Source organism: Hypanus sabinus, chromosome 19 (genome assembly GCF_030144855.1).
Source record: "Hypanus sabinus isolate sHypSab1 chromosome 19, sHypSab1.hap1, whole genome shotgun sequence".
Taxonomy (NCBI): Eukaryota; Metazoa; Chordata; class Chondrichthyes; order Myliobatiformes; family Dasyatidae; genus Hypanus; species Hypanus sabinus.
This window is the reverse complement of record NC_082724.1, coordinates 8,787,022-8,809,468: the sequence shown is the minus strand read 5'-3', so window position 1 is coordinate 8,809,468 and position 22,447 is coordinate 8,787,022. Positions and strand designations below refer to the sequence as shown.

General features: G+C 47.4%; 1 protein-coding gene across 1 annotated transcript in view; it reads left to right on the top strand.

Annotated features, from left to right (window-relative positions):
* Positions 1–22,447, top strand: part of col7a1 (collagen, type VII, alpha 1) — a 320,662-nt gene that overhangs the window by 227,656 nt on the left and 70,559 nt on the right. Inside the window, exons 79-87 of the mRNA XM_059943970.1 lie at positions 2,741–2,941; positions 3,303–3,338; positions 3,898–3,942; positions 5,985–6,053; positions 7,839–7,883; positions 10,021–10,092; positions 11,755–11,799; positions 14,657–14,692; positions 18,746–18,781. Of these exons, the coding sequence (XP_059799953.1) occupies positions 2,741–2,941; positions 3,303–3,338; positions 3,898–3,942; positions 5,985–6,053; positions 7,839–7,883; positions 10,021–10,092; positions 11,755–11,799; positions 14,657–14,692; positions 18,746–18,781 (585 nt within the window). The remainder of the gene's footprint in view (positions 1–2,740; positions 2,942–3,302; positions 3,339–3,897; positions 3,943–5,984; positions 6,054–7,838; positions 7,884–10,020; positions 10,093–11,754; positions 11,800–14,656; positions 14,693–18,745; positions 18,782–22,447) is intronic.

Here is a 22,447-nt window from a genome sequence, read left to right as displayed (position 1 = left end):
AGAAATGGCAGAGTTGCTGCCCAATGCAAGGTGTGGGAGGAACTTTACTTACCCATTAAAGATAAATTATTTTTATTGCAAAAGTGCATTTACTGATAATGGCATTTCTTCAGTTGTGAATGACTTCATTAATGGTGAAGAAGCAATTAAAATTGGGAAAGAAATGTTAACCTTGCCACCAATGCCCACAATTAATATTACAGTTATGCTCAATATTTGCTTTATATCTTGTGTCTGCTTTCAGTGGTGTTCTCCAGCACTTAACACAGCCACATTTAATACAGACCACTGCATACATTGCTGGGGTGTGGTACATCGAACATAGAATCTTACAGCACATTACAAGCCCTTCGGCCCACAATACTGTGCCTACCAATTTTATTTATTATTATTTTATAGAGATACAACATGAAATAGGTCCTTCCAGTCCTACAAGTCATGCAACCCAGCAACTCCCGACTTAACCCTAGCCTAATTTACAATGACCAATTCGCCAACCAACTGGTGCACCTTTGGACTATGAGCGAAAAGAAAGACAGGAGCACCCGAAGGAAACGCACGTGGTAACAGAGAGAACGTGCAAACTTCTTACCGGTAGTGGCGGGAATTGAACCCAGATCGCCTGTACTATAAGGCATTGTGCTAGCCATTATGCTACCATGCCGTCCATTCGCAGTAATGTCTACTTCAGGAATACCAGCTGCACAAATAGCACTTCATCGGCTGTTGTACATGCAATAGAGTAGTGGTAGAGAGCTAGTGCAGACACAACAGGCCAAATGGCCTTCTCCTGTGCTAGAAACACTTGGCAATTGTCCATGAGTTTTACTGAGGTGCATTGAATGAAATTTTAGGGGAAGAATTAGAATCATTTGGCAGTGAAAGAGGCCACTTATCTCCCTGAATCTAAGGCAAGTCTTTGAATAACATGCATTCTGACTTTTATCCTACTTGTTCTCAGCAGAGTCATAGAAAAGTACAGCGCAGAAACAGGCCCTTCAGCCCATCTAGTCTGTGCCAACTGTTTTAGCTGCCAACTCCCATCGACTTGCATTGGAATCATAGCCCTCCATACCCTTTACCATCCAAGCTTTTCTTAAATGTTGAAATTGAGTTTGCATGCACTACCTGTGCTGGCAGCTCGTTCCACACTCTCACAACCCTCTGAGTGGAGAGGTTTCCCTTCATGTACCACTCAACTTTTCACCTTTCACCTTTAACCCATGACTCATTGTTGTAGTCCCACCTAACCTCAGTGGAAAAAGCCTGCTTGCGTTTACACTATACCCCTCACAATTTTGTATAACTCTATCAAATCTCTCCTTAATTTTCTACAGTTAAGAATTAAAAGTCCTAACAATTCAATCTTTCCTTATAACTCAGGTCCTTCAGACCCAGCAACATCCTTGTTATTGTACATAAAGTAAGGCTTGCATATTCTTTTCCCTAGTGCCTATCCAATTCCCATTTGAAATCCCCTGCTGACCTTAACTCTCCTCCATCCTTTTACAGTGTCTGTGTCTTAGACACTTGGAAAGAAAGTGTGGTCAGAGAGAAAGGGAATTTCATCTTCAGCTTATCACCTCTTTCCCAAGACTTTATCTAGTAAATGTCTAACAGAATTATAAAATATTACAACACAGGAAGACATTTGCTTTGTCATAGTTATGTCTAGAGCAACACACACAAAATGTTTAACATCAATTTCTCTAACTTCCAGTAATTCTTATTCTCCACCTTCTCTTATTTTCCATTCCTCATTCTAGCTCCCCTCTTATCCCTTCCCTGCTCCTCATTCCAGTGCCCCTCTTCCTTCCCTTTCTCCCATGGTCCACTCTCCTCTCCTATCAGACTCCTTCCTTTTCAGTCCTCTACCTCTTCAAACTATCACCTCCCAGCTTCTCACTTCATCAACCCCCAACCCCACCCATCACCTTCCCCGTCACCTGGTCTCACCTTTCACCTTCCAGCTTGTACTCCTCCTTCTCCCCCAGCTTCTTCTTCTGGCTTCTGACCCCTTCCCTTCCAGTCCTGATGAAGAGTCTCAGCCTGAAACGTTGACTGTTCTTTTCATTTCCATGGATGCTGCCTGGCTTGCTGAGTCGCTCCAGCATCTTGTGTGTGCTGCTTTGGATTTCCAGCACCTGCAGAGTTTTCTTGTGTGTGTTCTAGAAGGTGCCCTGGAATGGCCATTGGTGGGACCTAGCCTTCCTGAGAAGCATCATCATGAGCACCCCGTATAATCCCGTCACAAACTGCCAGCGTTTCATCTCATTCCTTGCCACTTTCAATTCATCCGTGGTCGGACACGGTGCAGAGCAGTGAGGAAGTTCAAATCACCCGCACTCGATGCCAGCGGGAAAGAAAGCTTCACCGAGATCTTCCTGCTTATGGATATGTTGGGACAAACTCCAACAAGGACCAGAGTCATTTTGTTCTAAGTAAGCTGAATAATGTGAACAAGAGTTTGAACTGGAGTTCCTTTCTTTCCTTTTGAAAGCAATATAACATGAAATTGACCAATGAAGGGAGAGTCAGTCCGGATGAAAGGTCACGACCTGACTGTCCAATTCCCTCCACGGATGGTGCCTGAGCCGGCAGCTCCTTTAGCATTTTGTGTGTTGCTCTTGTTGACAAATATTAGATTTCCTCTAAGTAGGACATCTGTTAATCAGAGGGATAACTTATGCCATATAGTAATTGATCAAAAGGTTCTAATCCTTTCGCTTCCCTTTTGCAGGGAACTATTGGGCCTCCGGGAGAAAAAGGAAGCAAAGGAAGCCAAGGTGCTCCCGGACCTGAGGGCCCTCCTGGCCGCGTGGTGTTTGAGCGAGGGCCAGGGGGCCCTCCAGGTCTGTCCGGAGAACCCGGAAAGCCCGGAATCCCAGGATTGCCAGGTCGGGCTGGAGAGAAAGGGGAACCTGCGTCGCCAGGAGAGAAGGTTAGCGAGGAAGCCAAGCATGTTTTTCCCTCTGCCTGTTCCCTCCCTTCTCTGTTGGTCTGCTCTTCCTGAATCACCAAAGAAAGCACTTGAAATGCCAATGAGGAGGTTGCAGATGCAGCCTGCAAGTTTTAACATGCTTCCAGCGCCAACTTAGCATGCCCCCAATGCATTACCCTAACCATATATCTTTGGAACGCTGGCGGAGACCAGAGCACCTAGAAGAAACCCATGCTGTCACAGGTGAACGTTCAGACTCCTTACAGACAGCGGTGGGAATCACTGGCACTGTAAAGCGTTATGCTAGCTGCTTGGTGGTAATATCTCATCTGAAAGTAATTCATTTTTCTCTTGGTTACAGGGGCACAAAGGGGATAAAGGTGACCAAGGACAACCAGTAAGTACTGAAGTTCCACAGTAACGTTAGTGTTCCACAGTATTTAGAGTGAGTTGGAGGATGTGAGACCCTGCCACACTTGTACGTTCGCTGTCACATGTTGAAATATACCCAGTTATTTTACACAAGAGAGGTGGGACAGGAAACTGGGAGCAAGAGGTGTTAGCTAACTGAAAATATAAGGTGAAAGAGGTAAGGATTTTGGAGGTGGAGACAGCAGTGGAAAAGGGGAAGATGTCCAGAAAGAGAATTCAACAGGGCTTCACAATGATGGGCCAAATGGCCTACATCTTATGGTCTTATTTGGTGCTGAGTTTTCTCAACTTGATCAGTATATGGGGACCTTTCTTCACCCAATTAAAGTATCTTTGACTCTGTGTGATTGAGCAAAGTAGGTTGTAGTGTCAGTAATCTTCTTGAAGTCCCTCCAAATCATTAACCATGTTGGCTTCAAATTTAGAGTCTGCCTGAAACTGTATTTAGATCAGTTTGCTTAAGATTGAGCTTGTTTGTGTGTATGTTTTTTTCTCATTATCAATGACTTCTACTCTCATTCCAGGGGCGAGATGGTCTTCCAGGTGAAAGAGGTCTTCCTGGGCCCCTGGTAATTATTGTAACCATTTAATTTATCTAACTAATTGAAATATTTCTCTTCATGCTATTACGAGTTAGTCAATTACGACCTTCACTTTAATAACTTCCACTGATCTTTGTTGTGGTTAGAGTGAAAATGTTTGAACTTCAGCTTCTGAAGTGGCTGCATATATTTACACAATGCATTTGGGAAATATTTTCTGCTAGTGGTCCATATACATCCATAGGTCCCTCAAAGTTGCCATACAAGTTGATAGGGTTGTCAAGAAGGCATATGGTGTGTTGGCCTTCATTAGTTGGGGGTTTAAGTTCAGGAACCATGAGGTAATGTTGCACGTACTCAGTAGGCCAAGTAGCATCTATGGAAAAGAGTACTGTTGATGTTTCAGACTGTTGACGGGTCTCAGCCCAAAACGTTGACTGTACTCTCTTCCATAGATGCTGCCTAGCCTGCTGAGTTCCTCCAGCATTTTGTGTGTGTGTGTTGCCCTGGATTTCCAGCATCTGCAGACGTTCTCTTGTGGGTAATGTTGCATCTCTAGTCACTTCACTTATAGGAAAGATATGGAAGCATTAGAGAGGGTGCAAGGCGATTCACCAGGTCGCTGTGTGGATTGGAGATCATGTCTTATGAGAACAGGTTGAGGGAGCTAGAGCTTTTCTCTTTAGAGTGAAGGAGAATGAGGGATGACTTGATAGAGCTGCATCAGATAAGAGGTGTAGGTCATGTGGATAGTCAGAAACTTTTTCCCAGAGTGGAAATGACTATTACAAGGGGATAAAATTTTTAAATGATCGGAGGAAAGTATAGGGGAGGTATCACAGATAGGTTTTTACACAGAGTGGTGCATGTATGGAAAGCCCTGCCAGGGTTGTGCTAGGGGCAGAAACAATATGGTCATGTATGAGACTCTTAGATAGGCACATGGAGTGTTAGAAAAGTGGAGAGTGATGTGGGAGGGAAGGGTTTAATTGATCTCAAGAGTAGGCTAAAAAGGTCCACACGACATCTAGGCTGAAGTGCTTGTACTGTGTTGTAATGTTCTATTTTCTACTGGTAAGGAAGGGTGAAAATGGATTCCTTTCTGCAGACCACAGAGCACTTGACAACAGAAAGGAAGAGAAGATGCTCTTTCGCACCATCAGTCCTGTGATATCTCTCTGATATTGGAGAAGATCATTAGAATTGGAAATTGGTTTGTTATTGTCACACGTACTGAGAGTTTGTGAAAGGCTTGTGTTGCATACCGCTCACTCAGATCAAATCATTGCACAGTGCATTGCGGAAGAACAAAGTAAACCAATAACAATGCAGAATAAAGTGTCACAGCCACAGAGAAAGTGCAGTGCAGATAAACAATAAAGTGCCAGATCATAACGAGCAAGAGTGTGATGTCAAGAGGCCATCCTATCATAGTAAGGAGCCACTTAACAGTCTTGTCATGGAAAGGTAGAAGCTTTCATGACAAGCCTGTTTTGAGCCTGGTGGTGCATGCTTTCAGGCTTTTGTATCTTCAGCCCACTGGGGGAGGGAAGAAGAAGGAATGTCCTGGATGGGTGGTGTTTTTCATTATGCTGGCTGCTTCACTGAGGCAGCAAGAAGTATAGACAAAGTCCATAGAGGGGAGGCTGGGTTCAGATGCACTGAGTTACATCCAGAACTCTGCGGTTTCTTGTGGTCACGTGCAGAGCAGTTACTGTACCAAGCTGTTATATGATGACCTCTGTAGTGCACCAATACAAAATGGTAAGGGTTGACAGGGACATGCCAAATTTCTTCATAATTCTGAGGAAGAAGAGGCATTAGTGATCACATTGCAGTCTTTGCAGAGTTTGGAACAGACAAAAAGAGAAGATCTCTGATTAAAAGGAGGGAAAGAAAGAGAATAAATGTGATTTATGTAATTGGTATCAATTGTCTTGGACAGAGCTAGTCTATTGGGCCACAGGGAGTCAATACCAGGTGGATCTCAAACAGTTATCTATTCAATAAGGAAAAATGATAGATTACTTTTGGATTGTTTAACCATTTTTCTGTCATCCTATGCTCAGAGTGCCAGGCCAGAACCAACTGCCGGACGTCCTGGAGAAAGAGGGCTTCCAGGGCTTCAGGGATCAAAGGTCAGTGTTGGTAAGGCAAGTGCCAAGGTTGGGAAGTTCAAAGCCCAGCTTTGGCATGTTGGATAAATTAATTTTCCCAGAAATAATCTGGTATAAAAATATCTTTATGCTGTGGTTGGTTATGGCTATGCTTACAAGGCAACGCTGACACCTTTGAATTCTGGCTCTTGACTGGCTCAGTGCAAGAGCGTTGTTCAGTTCTCAGACAAACAAAGGCCAGTTTATATAAAACAAATTCAATGTAAAATGGCTCCCAAGATTACGAGACAGAGGAAATCAGGTTTAAGCAAAAAGGAGCTAAAATATTTGTTTAAGAAATATTAATTAGCAATGCATACTCTTCAAAAATTTGCAAAACTAAGAGAAGAGCGGTAATTGAGAATCTGAGGTACTTACTGCCCATTATGCTACAGGTGTTTAGGGCAGCAATGAAGGTCCTCCATCTCTGGTGATGTTCATGTCTTCCTTCATCATGTCAGTAGCTTCCTTGCGGTTTTCACTAGTGTCAGTCATGCAAGTCTTGAATGGAAATTCAGGAATACTATCACACTCAAAAGTAGAAGGATTCTTCATTGCTGTTTCCAAAACATTTTTTTTTTACCAGACAGAGTTTTTAGCCCTGAGCTAAACCCCTCAACCTGGAGGACTGGTGGAATACTTGTAGTCTGGCCTCTACCGTTCGACCTGTTTGGCATGGGTGACCCTACCAAGAACCAAAGCATAAAGCCCTGACTCCAGCCAACAGAGCTCTCCGGGTCATTAAGTCATGTAAGCCTCCACACCCATTGACAAGGTAGTGGTCCTCCTGGAGGGAGAATGTGAGGTACATACTGCAAAAGGCTCCTTCTGCTTCCCAGCTAGCATTTGGATTACAAAGACATGCTTGACTTCACATTGGTCTTTAAGAGAAGCTAGACAAGTTGGGGTCAGCATAAAGACTTTAGAAGTTACAAGGGAGACCTTATTCAAACATATGAGCTCCTAAGAGGTCAGACATCATCTTGTGAGCCAATGAAATGGTTCTTGATCTTTGAAATATGCACTTATCTCCACCTTACATATATCCAATGATCCAATGTCCACAATCCTCAGGAGACAGAATCCCACAGGTTCCCTACCTTTTGAGGGAATAAATTACTACCCAGCTCAGTTTTACTTGTCTGTCCCCTTATTTTGTAGTGCCCCCTTTTGTCGCAATGCTAAGTCACAACCCAAAACACTGACTATCCTTCTACGTGTATAAATGCTGTCTGATCTGCTGAGTCCCTACAGCTGTTTGCTTTTTGCTCCAGATTCCAGCACCCATGGTCTTTCTTATGCCTCCAAGATTCGAGGGAGGCTTCACAGAGCAGATGTTAAGAAGTTTTCACTAGTGGGAGAGTTACAAACAAGGGGAATGTAGCTCCAAAGTATTCTGTTCAAAACCTTCACACCCACTTCCTCTGCTAAAGAAGTCAGCTTGTGGTGTGGGGCATTTAACCTCACCCAAGTGACCAATATCTATAGGCATCTCTGTGCCTTCTATAAAATTACAGAAGTCCCCATAGACGTATCCAATCCAGTCTCTTATTCAACAGCCGTGCACTTCCAGGACCGGTGGGTGAACAGCAATCAGGACGGAGACACAGAGAGGTTACAGCTTTTCAAAAGCCTCAGCCTCTTGATCTGAAGGTTGGGTTCATCACTATTCCCATCGTCTTCCCAGAGAGTTTGTTCACTGAAATGTTCCTTCCATAAGCTGACTCTGTAATGGAGGCCACTATTAACCTAGTTTCTCTTTTACAGGGCGAACAAGGAACGACAGGACCAATTGGACCCAAAGGAGATAAGGTCTGAGTGTAGTAAGTTCCTTATGGTCTACTACTGTTACACAAAGACCATGAAATAATGTGTAAAAACTGACAAATCCTCATTTGGTGTATTATGAGCAGCTTTGGGCCCCCTATCTAAGAAAGGATGCATGACTTTGGAGTGGATTCAAAGGAGGTTCACGAAAATAATTCCAGGATTGAAAGGCTTATTATATAAGGAGCATCTGATGGCTCTTGGTGTCTACTCACTGGAATTCAGAAGAACAAAGGGGGGGGGGGGAATCTCATGGAAACCTATTGAATGTTGAAAGGCCTCAATAGAGAGGGTGTGGGGAGAATGTTTCCTGTGGTGGGGGATTCTAGGACCAGAGGACACAGCCTCGGAATAGAAGGAATTCCACTTAGAATGGTGATGTGGAGGAATTCCTTTAGCTGGAGAGTGGTGAATTGAGGAATTCATTGCCACATGTGACTGTGGAGGACAAGTCATTGGGTATATTTAAGGCAGAGGTTGATAGATTCTTGATTAGTCAGGGCATGAAGGGATAGGGGGAGAAGACAGGAGACTGGAGCCAAGAGGGCAAGTGGCTCAGCCATGATGAAATGGTGGAGCAGACTTGATGGGCCAAAGTGGCTTAATTCTTGTCCTTTTTATCTTATGGTCTTATGGTAAGCAGGCCCATTGGACCTACTTGCTCTGTTAGGAAACTTGGTCGTCATAGGCAAGACCAATTTGCCAGATTTTGGTCTCAAGTTTTCATATCCACACTAAAACCTTTTGGATGCTGTAATTGTACCCGCATCTACCACTTGCCCCGGCAGCTGATTCCATCTACTCGCCAACCTCTGAAAGAAGTTACCCCTCGGGTCCCTATTCCTCCCTTGTCTAGTATCAAATCTCATAGCAGTAGATGAGGATTGCAGTGTGATTAATTGATGATGAGACGCATCCTAGAGACTGGGACACCTCATCAGTGACAACCTGGGGTCATCACATACTTCAGGTCTTTCAACATCAGACACTCTCGCCCGGATGACCCAGCCAGGGTTGATCAGCCCTGGCTGGTGTCCAAACAGCATTGGTCTGTGGATCATACCTCTTCAGCCATAGCCACCTGGAGACTCACTCAGCAGCCTTTGTGATGGTCCTGAAGGCTCTTTTCTTTGCAGCCCCCGGTAATGCAAAGGAGAGACTAGGTTCTGCACAGCAAGCAGCCAGCAAAACCTCTACAGCCCATCTCAATAGGCCCGTATTGTGCCCTCCACCCCTGTCTCTGGCACTACTCTACTAGATCCTGGTATTCGGCTTTCTTACAGAGAAACATAGAAAACCTACAGCAAAATACAGGCCCTTTGGCCCACAAAGCTGTGCTGAGCATGTCCTTACCTTAGAAATTACCTATTTTTCTGAGCTCCATGTTCCTGTCCAGGAGTGTCTTAAAAGACCCCATTGTATCTGCCTCCACCACCGTTCCCGGCAGCCCATTCCACTCACTCAGCACTCTTTGCGTAAAAAGCTTACCCCTGACATCTCCTGTGTACCTGCTTCCAAGCACCTTAAAACTCTGCCCGCTCGTGTTAGCCATTTCAGCCCTGGAGAAAAAGCCTCTGACTATCCACACGATCAACGCCTCTCACCATCTTATATATCTCTGTCAGGTCACCTCTCATCCTCCCTCACACCGAGAAAAAAGGGCCGACTTCACTCAACCTATTCTCATAAGGCATGCTCCCCAATCCAGGCCACATCCTTACATTTGAAAGCCTCGTCAGTCCGGTCTTCCAGCGTCCCTATCACTTCAACCACGACCATCTTTGAGTATATCTGGGGAGAAAAATTGGTGCGATTGTTCTGACTTCCAAATACTGTCGGGGGATAAAAACACATCTTTTGAACCAGAGTAAGGACGAAAAAGTATCTCAATTGACTTGTAAACTGCCTCTGGAATAGCTCATCAAACCATTAAGTTAAAGGGAAATAAAGACAGATAATAAATACTGGCTCTGCTAGGAACCTCCTCAGGATGGTTTCAGAAATGATTGGTAATGCACACTGTACAGAAGATTTTTGAATGTTCTTGGCTGATGAGTAAAGGCGTTGTAATCAAAGAATCACTGTTGCAACTGTGTTGATAAAATTGTGCTTTTAATTGCAGGGTGACGCTGGGGCCAAAGGAGACAGAGGTGAAAGGGGTGAAATGGGTGTGAAAGGCAGGGATGGCGTTCCGGTGAGTATTCACTGGCGTGAGCAAAAGTAACTCATGAAATTATTACCATGATACCGTTATTCTTCTGATCATTATAATGAGTGAAATGCATTTCTTTTCCATGCAAAATGATGGCGGAACTCAGCCTGTCAGGCAGAATTTTTTGAAGAAAATCAGCAGTTGACGATTACGGCTGAGTCAGTTCTAAATATTAGCTGCTTATTTCTCACCCACAGACGCTGTCTGACCTGCTGAGTTCCTCCAGTATTTTGTGTGCGTGGGTGCTGCTCAAGATTTCCAGCATCTGCAGAATCACTTGTGTTTACACTTTCATTTCCAGCAAGTGTGGTTTCCATTCAGTATTGGCAGTTTCATTACAATGTGATTGAATACAAGGCTGTGCATGCGGTGATTTTTGTACTGCAATTTTTCCCTGCAATTGTAATTAAAAAATGTACTGCAATTGTAATTAAAAAATGCTGTGAGCCTGACAATTGACTGCCGTTATCTGACAGACCACTGTGCCGCTTGACTAAGGTGTGGTCTGTACAGGAAATGTTGGAAACACTCAGTGAGTCAGGGAGCATCTGAGAAAAAAGAGAAAAAAATAATGGCTCAAGTCTGGGAGCCTTTGACAGAACTGAGAAAGAGCAAAAAATGAATTAGTTTCTAACAGGGGAAAGGTGAGGTACTCCCACGGTCCTGTTGGACAAATCACCCTAAAATTATGCCATCTTGAATTGGCCATGTCCACCCTGGGGAAAAAAGGTAACTGGCTGTCCACTCCATTCATGTCTCTCATCATCTTCTACACCTCTAATAATTCACTATTCATCCTCCTTCATTCCAAAGAGAAAACCTCTAGCTTCCTCAACCTATCCTCATAAAACTTGTTCTTAATCCAAGCAGCATCCTGGTTAATCTTCTCCACGCACTCTCCACTCTAGATCTTCCACATTCTTCCTATAATGAGATATATCCTATATTGAACACAGTGTTCCAAGAGCCTTATGGAGCTGCAACATTGCCTAATACAGGAGTTCCCAACCTTTTATATGCCATGAGCCAATACAATTAAATAAGGTGTCTACAGACCCCAGGTTGGGAACCCCTGACCTAACAGATCTTTAACTCAATCCCATAACTAACAAAGGCCAATACACCGTACACTTTCTTAACCACCCAAAATTAAAGAATCAATAGATACATGCTGGGAAAATAAAGTTCAGATTAACCACAATCTTAATGTCTGTTTGATGCAGGAGAATCTGCAGATGCTGGAAATTTTTGGGCAACACACGCAAAATACTGGAGAAACTCAGCAGGTCAGGCAGCATCTACGAAGGAGAATAAACAGTCGACACATCAGGTCGAGACCCCTCATCAGGACTGAAAAGGAAGGGAACAGGAGCCAGAATAAGATGGTGGGCTAGGTGAAGAGTAAAAGCTGACTGGTGATAGGTGAGGGGCAGGAATGCTGACTGTTTATTCCCTTCCATAGATGCTGCCTGACTTGCTGAATTCCTCCAGCATTTTGTATATACTAATGAACACCAGACTTGCTTCTTTTGTTTTCTTATACGGTGTTGCAGCAGTTGTGGTGCTGACTCCCGACCAGATTTGCCAAGGGCTGGGAAACTTGGCCAGCTGACTCATTCACACTGCTCCCATCTTGCCTTGCAGGGGAACCCAGGGGAACAGGGACCTCCAGGATTAGAAGGAAAACCAGTAAGTAACTCCCACAGTGAGTGGAAAAATGACATTATTTATGAACTTGTGGGGCTGAATTTGTGCACTGCATATGTTTTATTCATGGCTCTGGTTCATCTTGAGATTCCTTAGCCAATGTTTTAGCAAAGGTGAGAACATTTAAGTCAGCCCCTCTCATTATCCTTGTTAAAACAGAAGTTAACTTTCACATCAGCAGCTACACTGTCACTCCGGCGACATTTCATCCTGCAGCTGGGTATCATTGAACTCTGAAGCAATTCAATGCAATTCCTTTCTCCAGATCAAGGATAGCTTTATACTGTCACCTGCCTGGAAACTGGACACACTTGCACCAATCTTTTATTGTGTAAAATGGGCATGAACGTTTTGTGCAAGTTTTAACCCGATTGTGACTATTTTTAGTTGGGACTTTGGGCAGGTACTGTTGGGAACGATGCACCTAAAGCCTGTGTCATTTCCCCAGCACTATTTGTGCAGTCGATGGTGTCATCAACGTGAGCACCACTCATTTCTTCATTACTAATGAAGCTGATGTGAAACTATGCATTGTTTTGATATAAGTTCAGAGCGATGAAACATCAGCTACTTCTTCACTTAGTATCCTTGTCCTCTGAAAGGCCACAGACTCCCGTGGAGGGGCAACTTGCAGAGTAAGCCTGGTTCATATCAAGGGAACGTCACATTTATACACGCAAAGAAAACTGACAGTATATGCCAATGCAGTCTAGCCACCAATCAGCAGTACCTTGTGGTTACAAGAGCGGCAACAGTAAAACCTGCTCCAATTGGCTGAAGTTGTCCCTTGTACACTGACGCTCAACAGATTCTCCTCTCAAGCCAACAGGGTGACTATTGATGGGTTTGATAATCAATTTGTGTTTATATGTGAACTATGTATTAGACTGCTAATTCTATGTAGACCCTTCTGCAGATAATTACAGTCATACAGTTTGTTTTATTGTTTTGATGACATAAAGTTGTTGTTGACAATATGTGGCTTAGCAGAGGCCACTTATTTCCACTTCTTTCAATCCAACAAGACCCAGCTGGATTTGTGTTCTGTGTTCTCAATGCTTGTCTGATAGATGTGTGTCTTTTGTTACATGTTCCCCATGTGTAAAACCTCGTCCTGTCCTGTTAACTCCCCAGCGTAATTCAGGCCTGTCGTTCAGTAATGGTGCCATGTTGATGGGTTAAGGAGCCAATATCACCTATGATTGTTAAATAATGAAAGATAATCTTGGTATGATTTCAAATTGTTCGGTGATTAAGTTCTACTGTGTTGTCTAAGTTTTGAGAATTCATGAGTCAAGTGGATTAATTCAGCAGTGAAAGACTTGCTTTAACAGATGTGCAGCTATTTAATCGTGGTCTGGTGATAAAGCCACAAGTTGTATGCTCTGGATTTCTCTCTATCCTCATTTTCAATGTTCTTGTGCCCTTTCTCCACTGTTCCAAAGTTCCCTTAAGCTGCCTCTCCTGGACTCTCATGTTCACAGCATCATCGAGCACCATAGTGCAGGAACAGGCCCTTCGGCCCATCTAGTCCATACCAAACTATTATTCTGCATACTCCCATCGACCTGAACCTGGACCATAGGCCTCTCTCCCGTGTGCCTATCCAAATTTCTCTTCAGTGTTGAAATCCAACCTACATTCTCCATTTCCACCGGCAGCTCATTCCACACTCTCACCACCCTCTGAGTGAAGAAGTTCCCCTTCATGGTGTCCTTAAACATTTCACCTTTCACCATTAAGCCATGACCTCTAGTTCTCATCTCACCCAACCTCAGTGGAAAAAGCCTGTTTGTAATTACTCTATCTATATCCCTCTTACCCCCCATCTGTACTTATCTATACACAAGAGATTCTGGAAATCCAGAATAACACATTAAATACTGGAGGAACTCAGCAGATCAGGCGGCATCTACGGAAGGGAATAAGAATGGACACTTTAGGTGAGATCATTCATTCAGGACTGGAAAGGAAGGAAGAAGAAGCCCCTCCACCTTCCCTCCCCTTCACTACTGACTCCCCTCTTACCACTTCTCTTCTCCTCACTTACCTTTCACATTCCCCTGGTGCCCCTCCTCCTCCCCTTTCTCCAACGGTTCGCTTGCATCTCCAATCAGATTCCTTCTTCTTCAGCCTTTATTGTTTTCCACCTATAACCTCCCAGCTTCTTATTTCATCCCCTCCCCCTCCCCCCCATCCGCACATCTATCACCTTCCAGCTTGCACTCCTTCCCTTATCCCAGCTTCTTGTTCTGGCTTCTTCACCCTTCCTTTCTAACCCTGATGAATGGTCTCAGCTCTAAACCTGGACTGTTTATTCCGCCTCATAGATGCTACTTGACCTGCTGATTTCCTCCAGCATTTTGCATCTATACAGTACTCATCTATACCCCTCTCATCCCTTGCTCTTTGGTTTCGATACCTCACAGTCACAGTCTAGGCCTTTCAGTACTCAATACATTTCACTGAGATCTAGGCCTTTCAATATTTGATAGATTTCAATGAGATTTCCCACCAGCCCCCCCAACACCATTCTTCTAAACTGCAACAAGTAGAGGCCCGGAGCCATCAAGCACTCTCATATGTTAACCCTTTCCCACAAGCCAAAATTTATACATGAATAAGAAGAAAGTGTTGCCTTCTTGGCATTTGTGAGGTAAAATTAGGAAATACGTTCAAACACAATGACTGTCAAACTTCCCACTTTTAAGTAAACCACTTGCTGTCTGTCATTGTTTCTTTTAACCACTTCTTGGTGTCCCAGCGAGTAATCTCTCGGGTGATAAGGTTTTCATGTTGTTTGTTATGCTGTCATGTGTCATCTATTTTCTTAATTCAGGGTCGACCAGGGTACAGAGGGCAATCTGGCCTTCCCGTAAGTAACTAAATTTGCCTTGGAGCATCAAGTGTATGGAAGTGGTGCGAGATTGGATTCTAGGACACTGCCCGGACATCGACTCTCTCTGGCACTGATAGGCTGTCATGTTTGTTCTGTCACGCACTAACTAATAACTCATTGTCAAGCTGGAACTATGAGATTGCAAAGCAGCTTCTGCTAGAGCGGCAGAGCCAATGTCACCGAATATGAAAGGCTTGCTCACTTAACCAGCTCCTGCCGCTGTATCGGGATGGTTCATCTTGTATGGTGGGGACTGGGACTGGCGAGGATCTCAGGCAGCAGACAACCATAGCCTGTTCAAAGGTGGGGTGGGGGAGGAGGTACAACAGAGGTGTTCAAAATTGCCAGGGTCTTTATCGAAGCGAGTGAGCAGAACAAGTCTGACAGTAGTTGGTCCCTCGCCTGTGATAATAATTAGCAAAAAAAGAGCTGTAGGGACAGAAGAGAGTAGCGCAACACTTTGCAGCACCAGCGACCCAGGTTCAATTCCCGCTGCCACCTGTAAGGAATTTGTACGCTCTTTCCATGACCATGTGCGTTTTCTCCAGATGCTCCAGTTTCCTCCCACGTTCCACAGACATAGAGGTTCAGGTTAGTAAGTTGTAGGCATGCTATATTGACACCAAAAACAATGCAACACTCTCAGGCTTCCCCCTCCCATACATCCTCAGGCTTAGTATTTTGAGTTTCATCAGGATAGTTTTGGGAACAGAGAGGGGAGCTCAGAGTCAGGTTAGTAGGTTAATTGGCCACATAGGTGTAATTGCGTGGGTAGTTTGTTTGTTGAGACAGATGGGCCTGTTACCCTGCTGTATCTCAAATAAACTAGATCAGTCAAAGGGATGTACCGGAGACAGAGATTCTGCAGATACTGGAAATCTGGAGTAACATGCAGAAAAGTTTGGAGGAGCTAAGCAAGTTTGACAGCATCTGTGGAAGGAAACGAAAAGTCATTGAGTTGGGCCAAAACACTGCAACAGGACCATTACAGCCCTGATGAAGATGACATTGACACTTCCTTTCCCCAAACAGATACAGCCTGGTGGCACACAGCCATCGATTCAGGAACAGCTGCTTCCCCTCTGCCATCTGATTTCTGAATGGACATTGAACCTGGAAACACTACCTCACTACTTTTTGTTAATTTCTATTATTGCACTACTTATTTAATTTAACTATTTTATACATATGTTAAAAAGTTAACTTAAATAAGTTTATTACCATACTTACCATAATTCACACTTTTCCTATCAGTCTGTATTGCATTGTATTGCTGCTCAAAAGACAGCAAATTTCATGACATATGCCGATGATATTAAACCTGGTTCTGATTCAGCCTGCTGAGTTCCTCCAGCAGATCGTCCATTGCGAGGGATTGTACTGGTTGGGAAGATCAAGAAAGAAAGATTAGTTCTGATTGTCACGTGTTAGTATTGTCACGTGTTGTCACATGTCAGCTTGGTTACTGGTGTACTCCGGGGTTTGAACACGGGTCTGCCCTGGGTGAGCTGAATGCACCTGACATTGGAGTCAGGCTTAGGAATCCAAGATCTGAGGCCAGGGAGAAATAAAAGAGTATTTCCATTTCTGACAAAAATCTACTGAATTTGATTTATTTTATTGCTGCGTGCACTGAAATGCAGTGAAAAGCTTCTCTTGCATGCTGTTCATACAGATCAAATCATTACACAGTGCATCAAGGTAAAACAAGGTAAAGCAAATGAGGTAGTTGTCACTAAGCATACGGTGAAAGGCATCACTTGTGAACAGGCATGAAGTGTGACATTGCGAGATGGTTCCAGTCCTGTGTCTGCGTCTGTTTCTGTCTTGTCAGAGGCCACACAATCTTGATTTTGTTGCTCATTTTGTCTGGCTTACATACAGCCTTGTATTTCACGCATATAGATTGGAGTAAATGAGCCTGCTTTGCTTGAACAACATTCTCTCTTAACTTTTTGGCATGCCTCAAATGTTTACAGGGACTGCCAGGCTTTCCTGGAATACTTGGCCGGCCGGTAGGTGTGCTTGCATTGCTTTTCGCGACTGCGTTGACTTTTTGGCATGCGATAATACCGCTTCTTCATGCAGCTGGCTTCTCCATAATGAGAGCTTGGGCAGATCTCGGGGTCAGACCTGCCTTTTGAAGGGGTGTGAGCAGTGGGGACGCGGGATGGACCAGCTCCCCTTGTCCAGTGGGAAGCTTGGTTACTGGTGTACTCCGGGGTTTGAACACGGGTCTGCCCTGGGTGAGCTGAATGCACCTGACATTGGAGTCAGGCTTAGGAATCCAAGATCTGAGGCCAGGGAGAAATAAAAGAGTATTTCCATTTCTGACAAAAATCTACTGAATTTGATTTGTTTTATTGCTGCGTGCACTGAAATACAGTGAAAAGCTTCTCTTGCATGCTGTTCATACAGATCAAATCATTACACAGTGCATCAAGGTAAAACAAGGAAAAGCAAATGAGATAGTTAGCAGTTAATGTAACGCTATTACAGCACCAAAGGCCCGGGTTCAAATCCGTCTCTCTCCCTGTGACCGCGTGAGTTTCCTCTGGGTGCAGGTTTCCTTCCACATTTCAAAGACATTCCGGTTAGGAGGTTAATTGGCCACATGGGTTTCATTGTCTGATGTGACCTTGTTGGGCAGATGAAACAAGGTGAGATATACCTTTGTTCACCTTTCCCATCCCCTCAACCTTCCCCTCCCTGCCTGGTTCCATCTGCCCATCAGTCACTCCTCCTCATCTGGTTCTACCTGTCACCTCGCAGCCTCTGCCTCTCCCTTCCCTCATACTGATAATATCAGCAATCTTTCCTCTCCCCTTTCAGATGTGGGGCATTGCCCTGAAATGGCAGTACATACAAGCTTCCAAGAATGTTGTTTTACCCACTGGCCTCCTACAGCATTCTGCTTTCTGGTTCCAGCTGCTCTAGATTATTAAGTCATCGAGCAAGTACTTATTTGGGCCCTTAGCTCCACAGTGGAGCATAGGTTATCGATGAGCTCCTGTCTCCATCATCCTCTGAAGTCTATGGGATGGTTGGAGTTCATCAACGATTCTGCAAATCATTGCATCCACTGTATAGGGGACTGGCCTGTACAACTTCGCCAGAGCCCTGTTGGCAGACCTTACCAATTTCCATCTCTCACGATGGGATGTAGAATTAGACTTTGTCATGAAGTCATAGAGAAATCAGTCCCTTCAGCCCATCTAGTCCATGTCAAAAACTTATAAGGTGCCTATTCCCATTGACCTGCACTGGGACCATAGCCCTCCATACCCTGACCATCCATGTACTTATCCAAATGTCTCTTAAATGGTGAAATCGAGCTCACATGCACCACTTGTGCTGGCAGCTCATTCCACACTCTCACCACCCTCTGAGTGAAGACATTTCCCCTCATGTTCCCATTAAACCTTTCACCATTTATCCTTAACCCTTTGAGAGGCAAATAGAGCAATACAGCAGGGGTACAGGCCCTTCGGCCCAACAAGTCCTTACTGACCATGGTGCCCACCCACCTAGTCCCAATTCCCTCTAGTCCCCACCCCTCTAAGGGCATATCCAAGGGCTTCTTAAATGATACTTTTGTACAAGTAATGTGATTGAATGGTTTGTATCATTACCACAAGCTCCCCTTGATAATCTGGATGATCCTTGCTAGAGAAAAATAAATAGAGTTCTGAAAATTATCCAGAAGTTCCCACATCTTACAGAAGAGAGCATGAGTCAGGGTCATAAAACACTGTGGCCTCTATAAAGCCCCTCTAAACTCCTCTCAAGCATCCCTGCTCCAAAGAGTGCCACGCTAACTAATCCAGTTTAACCCTAGATCCCTCATTCATGGAACCAGTCCAAAATGAAATCTATGAATGAGAGCAGAGGCTGCATCCACTTGACCTCATGATACAATCTAAGGGCGTCTATTGAAATGAGAGTTCCCGTTCATTTTAGTGCATGCTGATTTCATTGATGAAGCAACTATTTGTTGGGCAGATTAACTAATTTGCATTTGTCAATCAGGGTAACCAAGGAGATTCCGGACCGCCAGGCTCCCAGGTAGGTACAGATCCTGAACAATCAGTTTCAAGCTTGTGATCCAATATAAACAGGTTACCAGTGCTATGAAGAATAACTGAGCTTGGGATATTTGGTACAATGATCTATCATGCCTTTTCTGTTCAATTGTCTCTGGGAGCTGGCAGGAATCCATTTGCAGTCTTCCTGGGAGCCCCCTTGTAGTCTTCCTGGGAGCCCGCCTTTAGTCCTCCTGGGAGCCCCCTTGTAGTCCTGCTGGGAGCCCCATTGTAGTCCTCCTGGGAGCCCCCTTGTAGTCCTCCTGGGAGCCCCCATGTTGTCCTCCTGGGAGCCCCCTTGTAGTCCTCCTGGGAGCCCCCTTGTACTCCTCCTGGGAGCCCCCTTGTAGTCCTCCTGGGAGCCCCCTTGTGGACCTCCTGGGAGCCCCCTTGTAGTCCTCCTGGGAGCCCCCTTGTAGTCCTCCTGGGAGCCCCCTTGTGGACCTCCTGGGAGCCCCCTTGTGGACCTCCTGGGAGCCCCCTTGTAGTCCTCCTGGGAGCCCCCTTGTAGTCCTCCTGGGAGCCCCCTTGTTGTCCTCATGGGAGCCCCCTTGTAGTCCTCCTGGGAGCCCGCCTTTAGTCCTCCTGGGAGCCCCCTTGTAGTCCTCCTGGGAGCCCCCTTGTAGTCCTCCTGGGAGCCCCCTTGTAGTCCTCCTGGCAGCCCCCTTGTAGTCCTCCTGGGAGCCCCCTTGTTGTCCACCTAGGAGCCCCCTTGTTGTCCTCCTGGGAGCCCCCTTATTGTCCTCCTGGGAGCCCGCTTGTAGTCCTCCTGGGAGCCCGCGTGTGGACCTCCTGGGAGCCCCGTTGTAGTCCTCCTGGGAGCCCCGTTGTAGTCCTCCTGGGAGCCCCGTTGTAGTCCTCCTGGGAGCCCCGTTGTAGTCCTCCTGGGAGCCCCTTTGTAGTCCTCCTGGGAGCCCCTTTGTAGTCCTCCTGGGAGCCCCGTTGTAGTCCTCCTGGGAGCCCCGTTGTAGTCCTCCTGGAAGCCCCGTTGTAGTCCTCCTGGGAGACCCGTTGTAGTCCTCCTGGGAGCCCCCTTGTAGTCCTCCTGGGAGCCCCGTTGTAGTCCTCCTGGGAGCCCACTTGCAGTCCTCCTGGGAGCCCCATTGTAGTCCTCCTGGGAGCCCCGATGTAGTCCTCCTGGGAGCCCCCTTGTAGTCCTCCTGGGAGCCCCGTTGTAGTCCTCCTGGGAGCCCCCTTTTAGTCCTCCTGGGAGCACCGTTGTAGTCCTCCTGGGAGCCCCCTTGCAGTCCTCCTGGGAGCCCCATTGTAGTCCTCCTGGGAGCCCCTTTGTAGTCCTCCTGGGAGCCCCTTTGTAATCCTCCTGGGAGCCCCTTTGTAGTCCTCCTGGGAGCCCCCTTGTAGTCCTCCTGGGAGCCCCCTTGTTGTCCTCCTGGGAGCCCCCTTGTAGTCCTCCTGGGAGCCCCCTTGTAGTCCTCCTGGGAGCCCCCTTGTAGTCCTCCTGGGAGCCCCCTTGTTGTCCTCCTGAGAGCCCCCTTGTTGTCCTCCTGGGAGCCCCCTTGTAGTCCTCCTGGGAGCCCCCTTGTAGTCCTCCTGGGAGCCCCCTTGTAGTCCTCCTGGGAGCCCCGTTGTAAACCTCCTGGGAGCCCCCTTGTGGTCCTCCTGAGAGCCCCCTTGTTGTCCTCCTGGGAGCCCCCTTGTAGTCCTCCTGGGAGCCCCCTTGTAGTCCTCCTGGGAGCCCCCTTGTAGTCCTCCTGGGAGCCCCCTTGTAGTCCTCCTGGGAGCCCTCTTGTTGTCCTCCTGGGAGCCCCCTTGTAGTCCTCCTGGGAGCCCCCTTGTAGTCCTCCTGGGAGCCCCCTTGTAGTCCTCCTGGGAGCCCCCTTGTAGTCCTCCTGGGAGCCCCCTTGTAGTCCTCCTGGGAGCCCCCTTGTTGTCCTCCTGAGAGCCCCCTTGTAGTCCTCCTGGGAGCCCCTTTGTAGACCTCCTGGGAGCCCCCTTGTTGTCCTCCTGAGAGCCCCCTTGTAGTCCTCCTGGGAGCCCCTTTGTAGACCTCCTGAGAGCCCCCTTGTTGTCCTCCTGGGAGCCCCCTTGTAGTCCTCCTGGGAGCCCCCTTGTAGTCCTCCTGGGAGCCCGCTTGTAGTCCTCCTGGGAGCCCCCTTGTTGTCCTCCTGGGAGCCCCCTTGTAGTCCTCCTGGGAGCCCCCTTGTAGTCCTCCTGGGAGCCCCCTTGTAGTCCTCCTGGGAGCCCCCTTGTTGTCCTCCTGAGAGCCCCCTTGTAGTCCTCCTGGGAGCCCCTTTGTAGACCTCCTGGGAGCCCCCTTGTTGTCCTCCTGAGAGCCCCCTTGTAGTCCTCCTGGGAGCCCTGTTGTAGTCCTCCTGGGAGCCCCCTTGTAGTCCTCCTGGGAGCCCCCTTGTAGTCCTCCTGGGAGCCCCCTTGTGGTCCTCCTGGGAGCCCCCTTGTAGTCCTCCTGGAAGCCCCGTTGTAGTCCTCCTGGGAGCCCCCTTGTGGTCCTCCTGGGAGCCCCCTTGTTGTCCTCCTGGGAGCCCCCTTGTTGTCCTCCTGGGAGCCCCCTGGTAGTCCTCCTGGGAGCCCCCTTGTAGTCCTCCTGGGAGCCCCCTTGTTGTCCTCCTGAGAGCCCCCTTGTAGTCCTCCTGGGAGCCCCTTTGTAGACCTCCTGGGAGCCCCCTTGTTGTCCTCCTGAGAGCCCCCTTGTAGTCCTCCTGGGAGCCCTCTTGTAGTCCTCCTGGGAGCCCCCTTGTAGTCCTCCTGGGAGCCCCCTTGTAGTCCTCCTGGGAGCCCCCTTGTGGTCCTCCTGGGAGCCCCCTTGTAGTCCTCCTGGGAGCCCCGTTGTAGTCCTCCTGGGAGCCCCCTTGTGGTCCTCCTGGGAGCCCCCTTGTTGTCCTCCTGGGAGCCCCCTTGTTGTCCTCCTGGGAGCCCCCTGGTAGTCCTCCTGGGAGCCCCCTTGTAGTCCTCCTGGGAGCCCCCTTGTAGTCCTCCTGGGAGCCCCCTTGTTGTCCTCCTGGGAGCTCCGTTGTAGACCTCCTGGGAGCCCCCTTGTAGTCCTCCTGGGAGCCCCCTTGTTGTCCTCCTGGGAGCCCCGTTGTAGTCCTCCTGGGAGCCTGCCTTTAGTCCTCCTGGGAGCCCCCTCGTAGTCCTCCTGGGAGCCCCCTTGTAGTCCTCCTGGGAGCCCCCTTGTAGTCCTCCTGGGAGCCCCGTTGAAGTCCTCCTGGGAGCCTGCCTTTAGTCCTCCTGGGAGCCCCCTTGTAGTCCTCCTTGGAGCCCCCTTGTAGTCCTCCTGGGATCCCGCCTTTAGTCCTCCTGGGAGCCCCCTTGTAGTCCTCCTGGGAGCCCCCTTGTAGTCCTCCTGGGAGCCTGCCTTTAGTCCTCCTGGGAGCCCCCTTGTAGTCCTCCTGGGAGCCCCCTTGTAGTCCTCCTGGGAACCCCTTGTTGTCCTCCTGGGAGCCCCGTTGTAGTCCTCCTGGGAGCCCCCTTGTTGTCCTCCTGGGAGCCCCCTTGTAGTCCTCCTGGGAGCCCCCTTGTGGTCCTCCTGGGAGCCCGCTTGTAGACCTCCTGGGAGCCCCCTTGTAATCCTCCTGGGAGCCCCCTTGTGGTCCTCCTGGGAGCCCGCTTGTAGACCTCCTGGGAGCCCCCTTGTAGTCCTCCTGGGAGCCCCCTTGTAGTCCTCCTGGGA